The sequence below is a fragment of the Clupea harengus genome, chromosome 5 (assembly GCF_900700415.2).
Source record: "Clupea harengus chromosome 5, Ch_v2.0.2, whole genome shotgun sequence".
Lineage (NCBI taxonomy): Eukaryota > Metazoa > Chordata > Actinopteri > Clupeiformes > Clupeidae > Clupea > Clupea harengus.
In genome coordinates this window covers 23,891,831-23,911,089 of record NC_045156.1, presented here as the reverse complement: position 1 = coordinate 23,911,089, position 19,259 = coordinate 23,891,831, and the positions used below count along the sequence as shown (strand labels likewise).

General features: G+C 41.3%; 2 protein-coding genes and 1 long non-coding RNA gene across 5 annotated transcripts; 2 read left to right on the top strand and 1 right to left on the bottom strand.

Annotated features, from left to right (window-relative positions):
- The first annotated feature begins 115 nt into the window (after positions 1 to 115).
- fbxo2 (F-box protein 2) lies at positions 116 to 3,961 on the top strand. Of its 2 annotated transcripts, none has more exons than XM_012822670.3 (6): positions 116 to 401; positions 1,405 to 1,461; positions 1,809 to 1,935; positions 2,592 to 2,684; positions 2,779 to 2,917; positions 3,385 to 3,961. In XM_012822670.3, exons 2-6 carry the CDS (start codon positions 1,425 to 1,427, stop codon positions 3,517 to 3,519), a joined length of 531 nt encoding a protein of 176 aa, XP_012678124.1. In that variant the 5' UTR covers positions 116 to 401; positions 1,405 to 1,424; the 3' UTR covers positions 3,520 to 3,961. The 2 variants fall into 2 exon arrangements, with proteins under 2 accessions (XP_012678124.1, XP_031424080.1); XM_031568220.2 differs by having other exon boundaries at positions 117 to 401; positions 2,779 to 2,848.
- Positions 3,962 to 5,190: 1,229 nt separating this feature from the next.
- On the bottom strand, positions 5,191 to 6,793 carry LOC105895959 (small vasohibin binding protein). 2 transcript variants are annotated; one of them, XM_031568221.2, is made up of 3 exons: positions 6,631 to 6,793; positions 5,905 to 6,038; positions 5,191 to 5,743 (listed from the first exon to the last, which is right to left on the bottom strand). In XM_031568221.2, exons 1-3 carry the CDS (start codon positions 6,665 to 6,667, stop codon positions 5,657 to 5,659), a joined length of 258 nt encoding a protein of 85 aa, XP_031424081.1. In that variant the 5' UTR covers positions 6,668 to 6,793; the 3' UTR covers positions 5,191 to 5,656. The 2 variants fall into 2 exon arrangements, with proteins under 2 accessions (XP_031424081.1, XP_012678125.1); XM_012822671.3 differs by lacking the exon at positions 6,631 to 6,793 and adding an exon at positions 6,439 to 6,587.
- On the top strand, positions 6,197 to 8,573 carry LOC116220545. The gene is made up of 2 exons (XR_004163735.1): positions 6,197 to 6,270; positions 7,449 to 8,573. It is a non-coding gene; the product is annotated as an uncharacterized LOC116220545 (long non-coding RNA).
- Positions 8,574 to 19,259: the final 10,686 nt, after the last annotated feature.

Sequence of the window (19,259 nt, the reverse complement as noted above, 5' to 3'; positions counted from 1 at the left end):
AAGATGTTGTGACATTTCTTCTTTAGAGCCTAGTATTTTATGCTATTGCATTTTCTCTTTTTAGGTGGTGTGACTGCATTTGAAGCAGGACATCTGTTCACCCAGCCCTAATTAAGTTGGACAGGTCTTTGGCACGAATCAGGTCCCTATTTTGTGCTGACAGTTTTTCAACATGCCTCGATGGACATTTGTGCTGAGTGGGATTTGTGTGGTAGATTCTGCTCTTATAGCAGCATAGGGCAGGAGGGGAGTACAGTAGCAGAGCCTGTGTTGTCCATGTGATCAGCTGGCAGACAGCAGCTTGCAGAGCAGGCATTCTCGGGTGTCAGGGACAGAGAGAAAAGAGCACGCTGCAGAACTGCAGGAGACACAGAAAGGACCTGCTGTATTTCTGACTAATCGTGAGTACCCTCTTTCACATTGTTTATGATTGCTTGTTAGAGCTGCGTATAGCTTTCATGTCCAGTTGCATTTGATTTTTGTATGTAGTTTCCTGGCACACTTGTATAGATGAGTCAGCGTTACTGAGCCATTTACAAGGATTTAGAGAGTATGTGTGTTGGGATAAATGCACCTCAATGAAAGGACCTCAATGAAAAGATCAACCATGCAGTCCTAAGCAGACAGATAGCTGAAATCATACACAAGCATTCCAGAATAGTAACAATATGGCTACAGTGAGTCCCTTACAGTATAACAAATTAAGGTTAGACTCCTTTCTCGCATACGGTTATTGTGACCATCATTAACGTTGCCTGGAACAATATTTGACTCCAGAGAGAAAGAGATGTGTCCGGTTTTCAGAGGTGAGTGGACCAAACTGGATAGAACTGGCAGATTTTAGGGGGTGGGGTGATGTTTTTCTCATGCTGTGTCTGCAGTTACAGCTAGATGGAGTCATCCTCGCTCAGATTACTAAGGGCGTTATCATGATAGCTTGCTTTTGTTTGTGTACATTTTGTTGTTTTTCTAGTCAGTTATATTGGTTGTCATCATGTTGGCATGTTTGTCTAATATTTTTGGAGAGTCAGCCCAAAGGGAAAGCCAAAGAGAAAGGTAGTAGGTTGAAAATGTCAAATAAAAATTCTTGAGTTTGTCATAGTTTATTTCTGTCTGTGTGCAATTGTGTAAATCAGTAGCATATGAGTGTGTGACATTCGTTAATGTAAAATAATGAAATTAAACCAGCTTAGAAATTCAAAGAAAATGAATGCATGCCTCAGTCTTACATTTTGGTGATATTCTAGAGGCAGTACATGTGACAGATGTAGAAGTAAAGCACCACTGTCAGCAGAATAGAAAATAAATAAAAAGGCAACCATAGCCCATGTAGTGTCTTGCAATATTCGTTTATATATCAGCATCATTCGATTAATTTTCTTTCTCTCCTTGGTATATTTTTAGGTTAAATTGATCTAACAGCAATGGCTAAAAACCTTCTGAAAAATCCCTGTGGGGAAGGTAAGGGGCTTCTTTATTTGACATGACTCAATGTATATGGTACTTAATGACTGCATTAAGGCTACAGTAATTAAAACATCAGCATTAACTTCCATGTTACTAAACTGCAAAACATTTACCTTTCTTTAAAAAAGGCTCAGCTCAAAGACTTACGTCAAGAATATCAGTTGCTTTGCACATACCCTTTCAACAAGATATGATCCCTTTAGTTCCTGTCAGTTCCAGTAGCAAGTGATCGTATCTGATCACTGGTATGTGAAGCAAATAGTTCCCCAAACAGATTTAAATTTAGTCTGCTTGTTTGTTTTCTATGTGTATATATTTGTGTGTGTTTGTGTTCCATTCAGAGCAGATGGATTTCTGGGAGCTGACAGAGAACGGAGGCAGTCAGTGGCGAGTGGAGGACATGCCTGGAGACTGTGGACATTCCATCAGTGATGATGACATCAAGCAATACTTTGCCACCTCCTTTGAGTGAGACAAATGGCTATGGTGTGGGAAGTTGGATAAGTGTAGTTGGGGGGGATAGCTTTTGTGACTAATTTGGTTGGTGAGAGCATGGTTTGAACTTGTTCTATCGAAATCTATGATTCCATTGCACTCAGAATTGCTTTAGGGTAAGACCTCGTCTAAGTAACAAAATATCAAAATATCACCATTTGAAATGACTTGAAACATGAAATTGTCTGATCTATTCATCATATAAACCTATTTAGATTAACGAAAAATGGTCACGTAAAATGTTTTCTGTAACAAAATATCAAGTGCCATTTGAAATTAACTGAAATTGGCTGAATTGGCTGATCTATTTATCTGTCAACCTATGACAGACACAACCACCAGACATCTGTTTTTCTACAAAGAATATCCATTCTGATGTTACTTGATTGAGTCAGACTCGAGTTCAAAGAGGAAGGTACTGATGCAACTTCCCTTGATACCATAGAAGTTAAGCATAGAGGTTAAGTCACATATGACTGAAAAGAGCCATCCATGTGCTGTAGCTAACCTACACTGAAGTCAGGTTGAACGGTCACAGCCCTATGTCATATGATGCCGTTAAGAAGGTCAACAAAGCAATGAGTCACTAATGCCCAGTGCTCTCTCTTTCCCTCACTCACTCCACAAAGGCTATGCCTGAAAAGACAGGTGGTTGACCTCGTGGCAGAGGGGTACACTCCAGAGGATCTAGACACACAGCCAGTTGTCAATGTAGAAGACTGGTGAGACTAAACATCCTGGTCCTGTTTGTGACATGCTACAGAATACTCAATGCAGTCCTGATTGCCTAAGTATTGTACACTTTTTAATCTGTAGGTATTGTGGACGCACAGACTGTGGCTGCACATACCAACTGACTGCATGTCTGCTTGATGAAAATCAGGAGGTACTTGCAGAATTTAAGCCTGACAATGTGACCCTTGACCCAGACTCTGATGACTGCTCTTGGAAACAGGTATGTATTTTGATGACCCATTAAACCTTTTTGGATGGACATCATTGCCGTATTAAGGCCCTGATCAGACAGAACACGTTTTGCAGTTTGCAGCGTTTTTGTTGTTGTTGCTAGGCAACCACCAAATCAGCTGTACTTAAGGAAACTCACAGATCTGTACTTTTTGGGGGTAAAAACATCTGCATTAAAACATCTGCACTTACTCTGGTTGTAATCAAGGTCTTCACAGCCTTCCTGCAAAAATGTTAATGGTAGATCATTTAAGATTATAAGGTGTACAAACTATACAAAGACCTCTAATATCAATGAACCCAGGGCATGCCCACCGGAAGTGTCCAGCCATTTCCTGTACTAGATGAGGTGTGTGTGTATGTATTTGACCTGACCCAATAGCCACACTGTGAATGCCAAGCCCATCAAGACAGAACAGACTCAACATCTTCTGACTCAGGTGTGTCTCCTTGCAGGTGAACCACTCCTTCTCAGAGTACGGCGAGGGGCTGCGCTTCATCTCATTTGAGCATGGTGGACAGGACAGCCGCTTCTGGCATGGATGGTTTGGGGTCAGAGTGACAGGAAGTGGAGTCAGAGTGGAGCTCTAAAGGTTAGATTCAGTCAGAAGAGAGAATAGGAATTCAGGGGATGACAATAGGTGAAAAAATTAAAAAAATTAAAAGATAAACAATAGAACAAGGTGGAGGACCTTCAAGAGAGAAAATGTGTGGACCACTGTGAATGAGCTGGCTAGTTCTGAACTGCATAGTACTTAGAGTGGCTACCTAACACAAATGTTTCTGATCCCTAGTATTTATTGAACACAACACCCTTTGAAGCATTATGCAAAATGTGTGCACAAGACAGGAATTCAAATGTTGTGGTTCTAACTACTACCTCCTCTGCTTAGTAAAACCGCACCTGCTGCTATGCTGCTTAACTTCTGCACTAATACCTTAAATGCTGTGAAGCTAAAAATGCACCTGAACCCTAGATTATGTTTTCAGTCATTTTTGTCCTCGACAGACAACAATAAATTAGATGACTTGAGGATTTCTACTCTCGTGTGTTTCTGATTATCAGGTCATCATGTATTTGAATATATGAAAGTCTACATGAAAGTGACAAATTGTTTCTTAAATATTAGCTCAAAAAATCTGATCAATGTTTTTTGACATCAAATGTTCCTTTGTCTGATCAAATACATCTGGTGGGATTATGACATAAGTAACCAAACTCGTGGTGAGAAATATTAAAATATCTTTGCGCTGAAAGGGTAAATTGGGGTTTGAATGACAACACTTGGGGGGAAAAATGTACTATCTCTACAGACACCAATGCATGGTTACACTACATCTGTGCACCTTGACTTAATGGTTCAAGCATCTATAAAAGCCATTAAGTTGACTTTTATGTGGCCAATGCAGAGGCTTCAGCCAGTTCTGCTTCAGGCATGTATCCTCTCAGAAAGAAGAGTTATAGTTGTGATGAAAGCTGCTGTCCCCAGGCATTACACACACATACTCACTGACAGCTTCACATGTGCTTGTGCGTGGAGAACAGAGGGAAGATACATCCTGTCGTGACAAAATATAGAGACACTCCTCAATTTTACAAGATGGATGCCTGTGACGGACGACAACATCTGCTTGAGGGATTGACCTGTAGCGGGTGAGGACAAAGCTGAGAAGGGAGGAGGACCGATTGCTCTTATAATATTGCCAAATATGCAGATTGCAAATCACAAGTTTTGACAGCAGAGGGTTTACATGACCTATGACTATGTTGTTCTCCTGAAGATATTTGTTTAGCATAAGAGTAAAAACGACTAAGAAGGTCCAAATTGCCCTTCTGTCACAACATATACACAAGTAACCAAGAGGCAAACACCACACAGCTAGCCATCTCTTGATTAGTGTTTTAATGTTGAAGATCTGATCTTATTTCTGTATGTTTTTGGAAAGATGTATATGAATTATGTTCTAAATGCCATCAGCAGAAGAAGACATATTAATGTCTTAACACAGAACACCACTACATCTATTTTTCGTGTGCATGGTGGTCTCTGATGCAAACCTCTGATAGGTATCCATCAATACACACCTCGCAGTGCTTGATAACTCTTCCACAGCACAGGGTGATAATTAAAACAAAAGCTCAAGTAGAAACAAACTAACATAGTAACAAATGTAATTTGTTCATGTATACGTATATGAGATGATAATGATACTAGATCTCTCTCCAACATGTGATAAACAAAAAAAGTCATAACAGTAAGATTAGCACAAATTTAAAACACATTTTAATATATTAAGTACATTAAATACACATATTAAAAATATGCAAAGGTTGTTCAGGATTAGATAACTACTAATTGTTTATGTAAAGGCATATGTTTCAATAGACAAAATCACACGGAATCAACACGGAAGTTAAAAATGTTAAAAACATACCAAATATAATAAATTAGGAAATGTAACAATATTAGTCTTGAACAGCTCTTGTCTCGAAAGAGATAGCTGTGACACAGAAAACTCTCTCACTGTAAACAAATGCTGATCCATGATTGAACACAGGGAAAAAAAAGCACCATTTGATCAACTGAACTATTCCAAATACAAAACACAGAAACAAACATTAATACCAACATTTGGGAAATGGCAATACTGACATATTTGTCTGAGGTTTAAAAAATGTAAATGCTGGCATTGCAAAGTGTTCTGTTTAAAAGGTTTTGGCAGGTTGTCATTCTCCTTGTGACTGCATCCGCTTGCAAAAGGCCTCAAACTGCTGTTGCTCAAGCTCCGTCATCACCTTGTTCAAGGCATATATCTATAACGAAATATGAGGTTACAAGATTCAGCAATGGCTTCAGAAGATTTTTCATCATGTGTAATGACATTCTGATGATCACGGTAGTGAATGAATATAGTATACACTTCAATACGAGTACTTCTCCAATACAATGTGACAGAGAAAGGTGGCACAAGTACCTCTGCTCTTTGTCGTTGTTTTAATTCCTGCTGGGCAGACTTTTGTTTTGCTCTGTCACCGCGTGTTGAGGAATCTCTTTGTTTTTGCTTTTCCTTTCGACTTGCTGGCTCCATCGCTATGGTCAACACTGTAACTAGATACCAGATTAACACAGTTTGTTGCCAATTGTCCTCTGCAAAAATGTAAGACACAAATAGCAGCGGGCCCCTTGTCGAACGTTTATCTCGCTTGCTCGTTAGCTTGCTAGATAGATGGGTGTTAATCGTAACTAGCTGACATTAACAGTTTTCTACCTAGCAAGCTCATTTAATTTAGCCTTGGGGTGGACTGCTATGGCTTAAACTCTTCAGGCTTCACTGAAAAAGGTAAGCGTCCACTGGATTTACAAAACATTCAATATTGTAACGTTAGCACAGTATTGGATTCCACGATATTGGCTTGACGATTCCGTTAACGTTACTCGGACTTCTTTTACAATCAAAATAACGTTAGGTATTTTGTCACATCACAGTTTCTAGTCTCTGGTAACTTACCCAGGATCGGTTTAAAATGTCGGTCGTTAGGTGGTACAAAATCTAGGGCAATAATTAAAATCGGTAGCTAGAAAGTATATCGTGTTGTTACTATATAAACTCTCAATAGACTGAACTGAGCCGTTATATTATGTGTTGCTTGGAAACTATCCGGGTGTATGTATAGTACGTCCGAAGCAGTGTTCCACCTACCAGTTTCACCTTGGATATAGATTAGGCTTGCTTTCATGTGAAGTCACAGTGAGAAAGAGCATAAAACAAAACAAATATGCATTTTTCGTCCGTATTTCTTTATCTCCAGTGGCTTCTCTCACTCTCCCGAGGACAGGAGGACAGGTTTACTTCAGAAATGTGTTTGTACGAGTTGACCACACGAGGGCACCCTTGCTTTATAGTTACAGAAAACGCAGTGGTGGCATCCCTCCGGTGTAGAGTGATAAAAAACCTTTAGTCGTCACCTTGCACAGTCACGTCAACCAAACAAGCTTGGTCATTATCCAGTATTTGCTCTCAGGTGATCGCTTTGACGGACGCAATAAAATGCACAGAGTAGGCTATAGGCACAAACAGGCTTAGGTTATCTGGCTCATCTGATGGCCAGCCTGGGGTTGTCACAACAAGCAGGGAGTTCCTAGCCTAAATTTTGGTCCAGTCACACCATAACAGCGTTTGCCTAGTTAGCACATAAGTCAATACCAAATATGTGCAAGCAGAACAGCCATTCAGTTATAGACCTTAAGCTTTGGGAGAATGAATTAGTCATAGTCATTATTTATAGTCATGCAATCGGGACTTCCCACTGACTGTAGTAGGTATGCCTTCCACAGACTGATTATGCACATGGGTAGACTACATGGAAACATGCATGAAGGCAGCGGATCTATATAGAAACTAACATGAGAAGCAGAGATTAACAGTTAGGCTAATGTCTGAGGACAACCAACCAGCCAGTGAAACACAGATGAACCCTAACATTCACCTGCTGCATGACCAAGGTGTCTGTTTTAAAGTGTTTTAGGAGTGGAGAGCAAAACATGAAGAGGTCAGATGTGGATAAGTCATGAATGAGTATTTAGACCAACAGAAAGGTAGGCTACCTTTAAATACTCTCCCTCAACATACAATATCCTCGACTTATTAACGATGAGCCTTCACTTGTAGTTGTAGCCAACTGTTCTAAGCTAACCACTTGCTCATGTGTGCAGACAGGATTCAGTACACACTGACAACTGCATTCTCTTCCTTTTCACACTTACATTTGTGCTAATTTTTTTTCAAGCTTTTTTTTCAAGCTCACCTTGGATATTAGTGTCCCACATGAGATTTATCATGAAAATGTTTTCCTGGATTCCACGTGAATCTCGATAGAGTACTCGCCTAGCAGTAAGGAGGAACAGCTGATCCTTAGCACAACAGAAACACCCTCTGAAAGTGCTCTGATGCTGAGTGGACTGTCTCAGAATGCCTTAAAGACTCTTTGTGAATAAACATCCTCTCAAATTTGTCTAGTTTAACAACACACTGGAGCATATTCTGGATTTGGTCTTTTCGAAAGAAGCTCAACACAACCTTTGATGTCAAGGGCATAACCCTCTCGTGATTTCTGTATTTTCATTGATATGCTGATTTCTTCCACACTCAAACTAGATATATTTCAATAGGTGAAACAAATACATAAAGTGCAAACACAGCTGCAGCATAAAGGCTCTTTAAATGACTTTGTATCAGATGAGACAGTTCATGTGTTCATTTTTGACCAGAAAATTGTACTGTTAGTGACCTACATGTAGCCTACCTATGTGAAGTCAATTATAGGTGAACAGCAGAGAGATTCATGAATAACTGACTGTAAAGAGTTGTGGCATAGGCTATTACGTGGAGCCTTCCCCTGTTATTTACTTTAATGGTGACTTTAATAGTGTGTGCTGAATACAGCCTTACAATTTTTTTAGACTTTCCCTTTAATATCTTTGATACATATTCATCTTTCACGCTAGTGTATATTTTTATCTCTATTTTCTTCCATCTCAAAGGGAAGGGAGGAGATAAGGAGAAGAGAGATTCATACATGTATCAGAGGATCAAACATATTAGCACACATGCGACATATGCACATGATGCATACATGATTCCAAGAAAAACAGAAGACGGTATATGAAATATACAGAATTAATAGTGGATAAAAATGGAGGGAGGCAGTTTTCAAAGTATTGGTTGTAGAACAGCAAATTAATGAGTGATGGATTTTGCGGAGATCGCTTCTTTCTTTCTATCTTTTTATTCCTCCATTATTAGCCTTCATTGTGAAGGAGTGTTAATGAATGGTTAGGACTGTTGTCATTAAGTGTCATTCGATACATTTTAATGTCAAGTTGACATTGTTTGGGATGTGACAACTTATGACAACTTGTTTACCAAGACAACATAAGCTGTCAACGTCTTTGTTATGAGAACTTGACATTAACCAAGACAACATAACCTGTCATGAAACATGCCATGGCAGGCCCAACTATCAAACTAGCTTTAGCTTTATGTGTTACATTAAACTGTCATATCTGGTTGGTTTTGAGATTGACTGTCATGAGGCTGTCTTGATTTATTTTTTACCTCAACTACAGTGGTACAGTTTCGACTAGTGTTCGTGGATTAGTGTTATTACACTGTCAGATAATTTTATAAAGGTGTCATGAATAATTCCCTTGACCCCAACTACATATACCTTTTGTCACAACAAAGATATTTACAGGTTATATTGTCTTGCCTAATGTCAAGTTGTCATAACAAAGATGATGACAGGTTATGTTTTCTTGGTTAATGTCAAGTTGTCATAACAAAGACCCGATGTCAGAATCAGAATCAGAATTCTTTTAATGGCCAAGTATATTTACATATACAGGAAATTATCTTGGTGGTTGGTGCATAGGACATAAAACACATAACATAACAACAAAATAGCAAAAACAAGAATAAAAGACAAATACAGAATATTAAATAATAATAAATAATTGTGAATTGGAATTGGCAAACCCAGAGTCAGTGTGATGCAGGGGGCTTGTTTGTGAGCACCACTGCCGTGGGGAAAAAACTGTTCAGGTGGCGCGAGGTTTTGCTCTTTATAGCCCGGAACCTTCTGCCAGATGGGAGTCTTTGGAATAGGTGGTGACCGGGATGGGAAGGATCAGCGATGATCTTGCATGCTCTCTTGCTGGTCCTGGAGTGGAACAGGTCTAGGAGAGACGGCAGGTCGCAGCCGATGACCTTCTTGGCTGACCGAATGATCCGCTGCAGTCTGCCTTTGTCCTTTGCAGTAGAGGCAGCGAACCAGATGGTAATTGATGAGGTGAGGATTGACTCAATGATGGCTGTGTAGAACTCGACCATCACTTTCTGCGGCATGTTGAATTTTTTTAGCTGCCGAAGGAAGTACATCCTTTGCTGGGCCTTCTTGATTGTGGAGGTGATGTTCTCCGCCCACCTTAGGTCCTGTGCTATAATTGTTCCCAGGAATCTGAAAGACTCCACAGTGTTAACTGGGGAGTCACACATGATGAGGGGGATGGTTGGGGCTGGGCTCCTCCTGAAGTCTGCTACCATCTCTACTGTTTTACAGGCGTTCAGCTCCAGGTGATTCTGGCTGCACCAGAAAGCCAGGCTGTCAACTTCTTTTCTGTAGGCTGCCTCGTCCCCATTGGAGATAAGTCCAATGAGGGTTGTGTCATCCGCAAATTTAAGGAGTTTGACAGAGGGGTGGCTGGAGGTGCAGTTGTTGGTGTAGAGGGAGAAGAGTAAAGGAGAGAGCACACAGCCTTGTGGGGCTCCAGTGCTGATGGTCCGGGGCTCCGAGACAAGCTTGCCCAGCCTCACACGCTGCTTCCTGTCTGACAGGAAGTCAGTGATCCACCTGCAGGTGGGCTCAGGCATGCTCAGCTGTGTTAGCTTGTCTTGGAGGAGAGCTGGGGCGATGGTGTTGAATGCGGAGCTGAAATCCACAAACAGGATCCTGGCGTAGGTGCCGGGGGAATCAAGGTCCTGGAGGATGAAGTGGAGTCCCATGTTAATTGCGTCATCTACAGACCTGTTGGCTCTGTAGGCAAACTGCAGTGGGTCGAGGAGGTGGTTGGTGATGGCCTTGAGGTGGGTCAGCACGAGGCGCTCAAAGGTCTTCATTACCACAGAGGTCAGGGCGACTGGTCTATAGTCATTAAGGCCTGTGATCCTCTGCTTTTTGGGAACGGGGATGATGGTGGAGGTTTTAAAGCAGGCAGGGACCACGCATTCAGCCAGTGAGGTGTTAAAGATGTCCGTGAACACTGGAGACAGCTGGTCCGCACAGTACCTTAGTGTGGAGGGAGAGACAGCATCTGGTCCAGCTGCTTTGCGGGGGTTCTGTCTTTTTAAGAGCTTATTGACATCCCTCTCCTGAATGGAGAGAGGTGTGATGGGGGGGAGAGGGCTGTCTGGGATAATTCTGTGGGAGAGGGTGGAGTCTTTGTCCAGGCTGGGAAGAGTAGATGTGATAGCTACTTGACATTAGACATGACATAATTTACCAAATTACCCTTTATAACAAACACTCATAAAGACTCCTTCATGTTCATGACGGTTGTCATGTCATGGTTATGACTGTGTCATGTCAGTCTTATGCACACCCAAATAAAGTGGTACCCTTCTTTCTCTCTCTTTTCCTGATGCTCCTGGAGGGTGTCTGGCGCCCAACTAAAAAGTCGTTTCTGTACTGTTGGTTTTTAACTTGAAATCAAGCAACACCAGCTTTTCCCTCTACCCTTACGAACAAGGTCAACACCCATAATTTTCTTTACGACTGTTGGCTTACAAATCCCACAAACCACTGAGCCCCATACCTTTTGTTCACCAAGACATGATAATCAGCAATGATGATTTCACCATACATCCTTACCAAATCCCCATTTTGATCAAAAAAAATGTATTGTTGACTGACGACAGAAACTGTTGAGGAGCCACTACAACCTATCAAGGATCGCCTACTTTCGCATGGATCTGGCCTAGTTTGGAGCAGATGCTCTCAACTGTCCTATGATAAGATGTGAATCCATTCCAGGCTCCACTGCTATCATTCATTTGTACACCTGCTGTGTCGACACTGTTCGAATCTTAATATGTTTTTAGCTGCTTGGCAACAGGCATTCTATATATTGCATTGCTTTCTCCTATAACTTTTTTACCCAAAGGCATTGAATAGTCGTGACTTATGGAGTCCTCCTGGGTTGAATATATGGACAAGTCCCATTCAGAACACACCTGGGATCCTCCTATCGATAGCCACATGAAAGCAATGTCCTAAAAAGTCTTCCATCAGCTTAAAAACATAGCCACTGAAATGTTTTCTTTTTCAGATCTTTGAAAATAAAACGGTTATTTAACAAACTATTCTCCTAAGAACAAAGAAAAGCTATACTTACTACTCAGTTTTAATCTTTGCACAGGCTCACAGCTAGTTTCATAGGTCATTTTAAGCTACTGTCTACTACTAACATATAAACCTACATCTTATTGCTCTAGAGTGAATACATATCTAGCCCTCATCTCATATTATCCAAGGTGGTCTAAGGTCGTCAGAAGTTAAAACCAAACTTAAAACAGCATTTAGCTATTATTCAAATCAAAGCTAAAATGAACTCTGCATGGTAATAAGGTATGCCTCCACGACTCACACATTTTAATATCGTACTGAGTGGAATGAAATAACAGTATCAGTTCTAAATAAATGTTATGGTCTATATTAGAGGTGGCATTAAAGTATCAAAGTCATGAAAGTGCTTGTGCAGCCTTGACAGATGTTAAGGGTTGGAAAGGGTGTACAAAGAAAAATATTCTCAATCTCAAGACTGAAATAAGTAAGTAACATTACCAGTAATGCTGGTTAGAGTAATATTGTAAGATGAAAATAATTGTTTTGATGACTGACTGAATTATCTATCTGTATTATCAAATAAGAGGGATTTATTATTGACAAACAAGTGTATGATCAATTGGACCTGATTGATTTTCTTGAATGCGTAGGGAAGGGAAATATGGGCAGGATTTGGACAAGGCATATCCCAGCAGAACAGGGACTCTGCTGGCCTCTGGGTAGAACACCCACCATGACAGTGGATGATTTAAATACACAGGGAGCCCTGGAAGCTTTTTTAAAAATAAAACGGGGAGGGGAAGCAGTCTGTAATGGACCTTTCACTTCACTGTCATTGAACACACAAATCTCCCGCCACTCCGGCGTCCAGTGTTGGCTTGCATGCCCGTTACCTGCTGCCAAAGAAATGCAGCACAACATAGAGCCGTTTAGCCCCTGAAATAGCCCAACTAATGATGCCCAAAATAAATGCGGGCCTGAAGGATGAAGGAAGTCTTTTTTAACACCTTGCAGTGACGGCTGTCCAGGTGATCCCCCTCCAGTTCTAGCTTAAAAGGAAAAAAACAGCCGCATCACTGGCCATCAGAAGGAACCACAAGGGTTTGACGGGAAATGACCGTTGTGGGTCACCCGCTTAACATGTGTAGTGTTATATTGATGCAAGTATTAGGTAAAATTACTGTGGACTATAATGGCCAAGTGTCACATTAAAATGATAAACACTCTACTTATCTACAGCCACACTTCTTGGCTCCTATTCCATTCGCTTCCAAATGAGGTGATGTGGAACAATTTAGCACATTCTAAAATTCAAAAATATAAACCCTACTTATGATGGGAACTGAGTGCTACTGTTACTATCTTTCTTAACATCAGTGCTAATGTAATGGCCATAGTCCTGTCAAAAGCCCATTCTACAGTCTATGAATGAACAACGTGCATCACTAGCTGTACAGCTAAGGGCACCTTACTGTTTTTGGTTGGGTTTCACTGTTGGTTTTAGAGGGCAGGCATAACTGATTATTTGTGAACTCAACACTGTTAGGAGGTTTTAAGATGGTATCAGAATCTGTCCTCGTGATTTACAGTATGTGCCTATTTAGTACTCAAGTCAGATGACGTTGGCAGAACATTGGGAAGCTGGTAGCATAATCTGATTATGGAATAAACCAACATGTCTTTTGTTTGAATAAACTCTGTATTTAACTATAATGAGCTTTCTGATTTTGTCTTGCTGGTTCTAACTGGTTTCTATGACAAGTCGTTCTATCCTAGCTGTGATTGGCCAATTAACTGATCAGGCTTATAACATCAGTGGAAAGGTCTATTACTGAAAATCTTTCACTTGAAAAGTATCTGTTGCTGTTTGTTCAATTACTATTAAGTTATCCATAGTTTGTATTAATAATTAATTATGCAGTAATGTCCATGATTTCAGAATAGATCTAGCCTCTTCAAGTAGAAATGATGTGGCTGATCATATCTCCTGTGAGTGTTGGAACTGTATGAAACTTTTAGAGAGTGTAGGCAGTGTTATGCCCTGTACGCGTGCGTCTGAGACAGAGGGAAACGTGTTTGGCCTCAGCCACTCTGAGGAGATATGAGGTTTGACATCTCTTGGACAGCTCAGCACCGGGGGAGTACTTTAGGGGTCGACGCTAAAACAAGCAGGGGGCTGAAGCTCGCTAAGTCAATCGACCTCTTTCTTTGCTCCTTCGGGGGGGAAAACAGTGTTATTATTATTTCAGAAAAAGAAAAAAAAACCTGGACACAGTAATTGGGCTCAGGGGCTGCTGGTCTTCTAGGACTGTCTTGGTGTCGGTTGTCATTATAGTCTTCAACCGCAGATACAAATAGACTAATAGGTTTATCCTTGCACCTTATCAGCCCATATGAAAACAATGATATGTAACATAGTATTATTGGATTAAGTTTACTCATTTTCAAGTGTAGAAGTTCTTCTAAAAGTAAAGCAACATATCATCGTGATCATTTTGCAGGTGTTTAACAGTTAACTATTGTATCAACCTCACTGAAAGAGAAAGTCAATTATAGTTGGGAATATATGTGGGAAAAAGGTTCTGTCCCCTCCCACTGCAGCTCCCTCAGGGATATTTTTCTGCAAAACACACCCCATCAGACATGTCAGTTACCTACTGCCCCTCAGCAAGCGGAGTCTAAAAGCGGCATTTAAGCAGATCACTGGTAAGTAAGCTTAAAAAATGTGAAATTTCACAGGGATGCGTGTGGCAGAAATGGCTCTCATTTTAGATTTATTATGCAAAATACCTTGTTGGCTTGGCTCATACTCTCCCTCCTTCTCACAGTGTAAATAAACCCCCCTGGCAATAAATCCTCACTTGTTATTTCCTCGGTTTTGCCTCTCCCCACTCCAAGCTACCCCCCCCCCCTCCTCCTCCTCCTCCTCCTCCTCTCGTCTCTTGACTTGATGCTCACATACAGGATCTGCTTGTTAACTCTGACTCAATCCCTACCCACCCTCCCACCTCTCCTCCAACACTCGACATCTTCACTGTTTTGCACAGAGTGGGTTAGGGGTATGCCATGTGTGTGTGTGTGTGTGTGTGTGTGTGTGTGTGTGTGTGTGGGGGGGGGGTGGTGGTGGATGGAACAGTCTCTCTTTTAAGGCAGCCCATGACAGCCCCCTCAGTGTGTGCAGGCCTGGCGCGGTCCAGGGCTTCTGGGGCCTGCCTCTTAACCAGGAGCTGCTTCTCATTATGGCTGTTTGTTTTGGCTCTGGCCAGATGGCACTTAGGCGAGTGGAGCCGAGCGCAAGTGTCCAGGCCAACACACGATATTTATGTTTAGAGAACGTGGACATCGATTTAGTTTAGATAGAATTGATAATACCACCCTTTTAAAGAATAATAGAAAAAAAGTCCCAGAGAGAGAGCAGAGGTCTGGCGTTTTGTCTGAGGCCAGAGTAAAAAATACCCTCTGCGGGAACCAAATCAACCTTTTTTTTCCCAAGTGTAATTTGGAACCAAACCCGCCTAATTTTCTGTCTGGGGGCAGACAGTGGATTGTTGAGCTCCTTATATGCAGTATTATGTATCAAATTACTTTGGCTGTTGGTTGGCATATACCAAAAATATGATAAATAATACCAGAATTTGTGGAAGTAGGCATAGACATATGACATTACGAAAGCAACCCTACATAATTTCCCTTGGGTACAGTTCGCTAACATCAGCAATAATAAGATACCTTTGGCTGACTTCATTTGTTACTTAATTTCATTGTTATAAGGTCTAAGCCGCAGCTGTGATAGGACAAGTTTGTAGGACTGCTTGAAAGGCTCTAGGAAGGCCTACTATGGGAAAGATAAACAATGCCATTAAGGCACTGTGAACTAGAATTTCCATCAGACTATAACTTTCATGTTTTAAACAGGTTTTGTTAAACTGTGGAAATGTTTCATATGTAAAGCTTAAATATGGAGTAGTAGTCATTTGTCACACACACACACACACACACACACACACACACACACACTAACACACACACACAATAGAATATTCTCTGATATGTCACCTGTAGGCCTACTCCCTCAATTGCTCCTGGGCCCATCAGCTAAGGAAAAACAGAGTTTTTTAGCTGATGGTAGAGACATTTGTTTATGCTAACATTACACACATGAATGATAGTGTGTTGTGCGTAAATGCCCCGGTGTAGTTTTCCTCATGTGTTCGCATCTTTGCCCTGTAAATTGTGTCTGCTTATTAGATCCCTGCCATTTTGTCCTGCACCAATTATCTGTGTCTAATAAACAGCATTGCACCAAAGATACGCCTGACTCCAATATGTTGATTTAAAATATCACTTTTTATTCTCATTAAATGAATATATAAAGAGTATATATAATGTATATGAAAGTGAAATCTGAAATATTTAGCTTGATGCCTTTTTTTATTTAAATAAAACCCGTGGTGGGTTGAAAGGTGAGAGTGCAGTAGCCTAGTAAGGATGCTGCACTATAGAGAGCACTAAAGAAGAGGTTGCTGGAAAGCAGCCTACGATTAATGTAAATAATGTCATACTTTTCTTTACTCTAATAAATCTGGATCATTTGGAAATTATCAAACAGACAACCTAAAGGGTGAAGCCTTAGGTTTCGATTGTTATTTCAACCCCGAGTTGTCTACCCGTCCTAATATCCACTAGCACATTAGCTGCAATGTTAGCTAGCTCTGCAAACTCAAAAGTAAGCTACACTCCACAAGGATGTCGGGACCTGAATAGAACCGCCAAGGTACACCAGATATCTTCTTGTGGCAACCAGCAATGCCCACACTGCCTCTGGCTCCATTGGAGTTTTCCTCACTGACTGTTGGTGACATCAACTAGTGGCCAGCGCTCACACTGCTGCCATGAAGGACCTGGAACTGAGTGAGTTTTGCATTCATTTCTTCCACTCATTTGCTTGTTACTTTGTTTCCTTCACTGATTTGCCATCATATGGTGTTTGGTGTGGGCCCACAATAGACATTGGTATTATTCAGTTGTATTGTGTAGTCAACACAGTTGTTTTCTTAGAGTGTGTTACAAGGATATTTGAATTGCTCTTGGGCTAGGTTTTCAATTGGTAGCCTATGGCTATTTTGTTAAACTGCATTTGGTTAATTAGGTGAATTGTTGATGATCATACGATCATAGGTTCATATTGGTGACAATATCCACCAGTCGCATTTATACTTAATAGTGATTTGGATTGCCCATTGAATGAAAACTTTGCCTAATCTCGCAATATTAATGAAAGTAGGAAGTAATCTGTGGATCCACCCCCGTGTTTCAGATCCACTCCAATGTGTAATGGCTCATGCTACACCCTTCCACCAAGTTTTACGAACAATCCTGCAGACGGACAAACAGGACCGAAAAAATAATCTCCTAGGCGGAGGTAAAAGTGGAGAAGGAAGCGGTGGAGAAACGTATTATGTTTGAATCAGAGCACAGTGAACTATATGACACGATAGTTAAACTATGTCACCAATATTCATTTGTGGAGTAAAACTAGATGGGTCCTACAAGTTTCTGGTTAGTGTCGCTAGCAAAACTAGCCTTTGACCTAATGTTAACTCTAGATTATCATAATGTGGCACGGTGGTTTAGGTGCTTGCACTCCTGCCTCACAGCAAGAAGGTCATGGGTTCGATTCCTGCATGGGGAGCTGTTGGCTCTGGGGGGCACCTTCAGTGCTCAGGTGGGCTATCTCCCAGGCCTTTCTGTGTGCATGTTCTCCCCGTGTTCACAAGGGGTTTCCTCCACTAAAAACCCCAACAGAAAAACATGCAAAAAGAACATCCCTGACCAAAGATGGACAGTTCACTTGATTTGGTCCCCGGGCGCTTACAAGCTGCTCACTGCTCCTGGGGGGTCCTGGATGAGGGACAGTCCAGGATGGCAGAAGGCAGAAGATAAATTAACCGCCACCTCAAGCCTGCGTGTGCGTGTGTGTGTGTCCTGTGTCGCCTCCATATATTCTCGTGTGTGTTCCAGTGTGTCGTGTGTGCCAATAAAACCTGACAATTACAATTATAAAACCTGACAATTATATTATAATTATACAATTATAGATTATCATAAGTTGTTATGGCAACAAAAGACCCTCTGAACTGCATTTTGGCCCCGATCAGCATTTTTCATCATAAAAACACATGTGAACACAGCCTAACGGCACACTTTGGGAGCAATTGACAAAAAAATCACTCCCATTAAAATCAAGGCAACATTGTCAACCCCAGCGGCTAACACACTGTATCCATTTTTGACTTGCTGCCTCTCTTGCAGACGATTTTTAAAACGTTTTATGACGTCCTATTGTGACGCTCAACTCAAATGGTTGCAGTATGGATGACAAAAATGCGTCCGGACGCTCTGTGTCAATGTTTGCTTGCAGTTAAGACTTGCAGTATAGGCGGATATCATATGTTTGGTGTTGCCTGATACTAGTATTAATAATGAAGTAAAGTGAGTTTAATTCTCTACATCATTTGAGAAGGACCTAACTGTGATGAATCCCAAACAAAATCCAAAACTGCAAGGAAGTGAAAGTTATTTGAATTGAATTTAAAGAATCCAGGGCACACCCTGTAGTTTTCAGGCATAAGAACAAGAGGCTCCACATGCACACCCAGCTAAGCAGCCCATTGGGTCTCCAAAGTTTGAAAGTGAGGACATAAGCACCTTTAACACCATCCATGATCAATCATGATACCCCATAGAGCACTACATTCTTGTCCCTGGCCTTGATGTACCCAAAACGACACTCACCAAACACTGAACAAAAATGGTGTTGAACACACCTTGCACAATCTAGAAACTTAATTTCAGGCAACTAAAGATTCCTCTAGCTCAGACCCCATGCAGACGAAGCCTAGTTTGCCTGAACCCGGGTTAATTTTTCACACATAACAACTTTTTAAATCGCGTGAACATGAACCCAGCGAATCCGATTGACTCAGCTGTAGTAGATCCCCCACGCCTGTTGGTGGCGCTTTGGTGCTACAGACAACTGAAGAAAATGGAGAAGACAGGAGCATGCTATCAAAGTAACATATGACAACAAACAAGGCTGACTTCAGTCAGTTCTTTTATTGCCACAAGCAGCACACTCCACTGTATTTTTATGGAGGCGACACAGGACACTGTCGCAGCCCAGCTCTCAGCAAGACGCAACAAGGGAATTATCCAAAAGCACGTTCTTTATTAACTGTTTAAAGTTACAACAAAGGTATTCAAACATAACAGAAAATGGGGTAAACCCTCCGGCTTGCACCCAGTGCAACTGGCACCTTCCCCTCTGTGTCTCTCTCTCGTCAGCCCCGCTTCTCACTGACTTTAAAGTCTTTGTCTGACTAGATTGGCACTGATCAGCCACTAGTCAAACAATCTGCAGGTGAGCTTT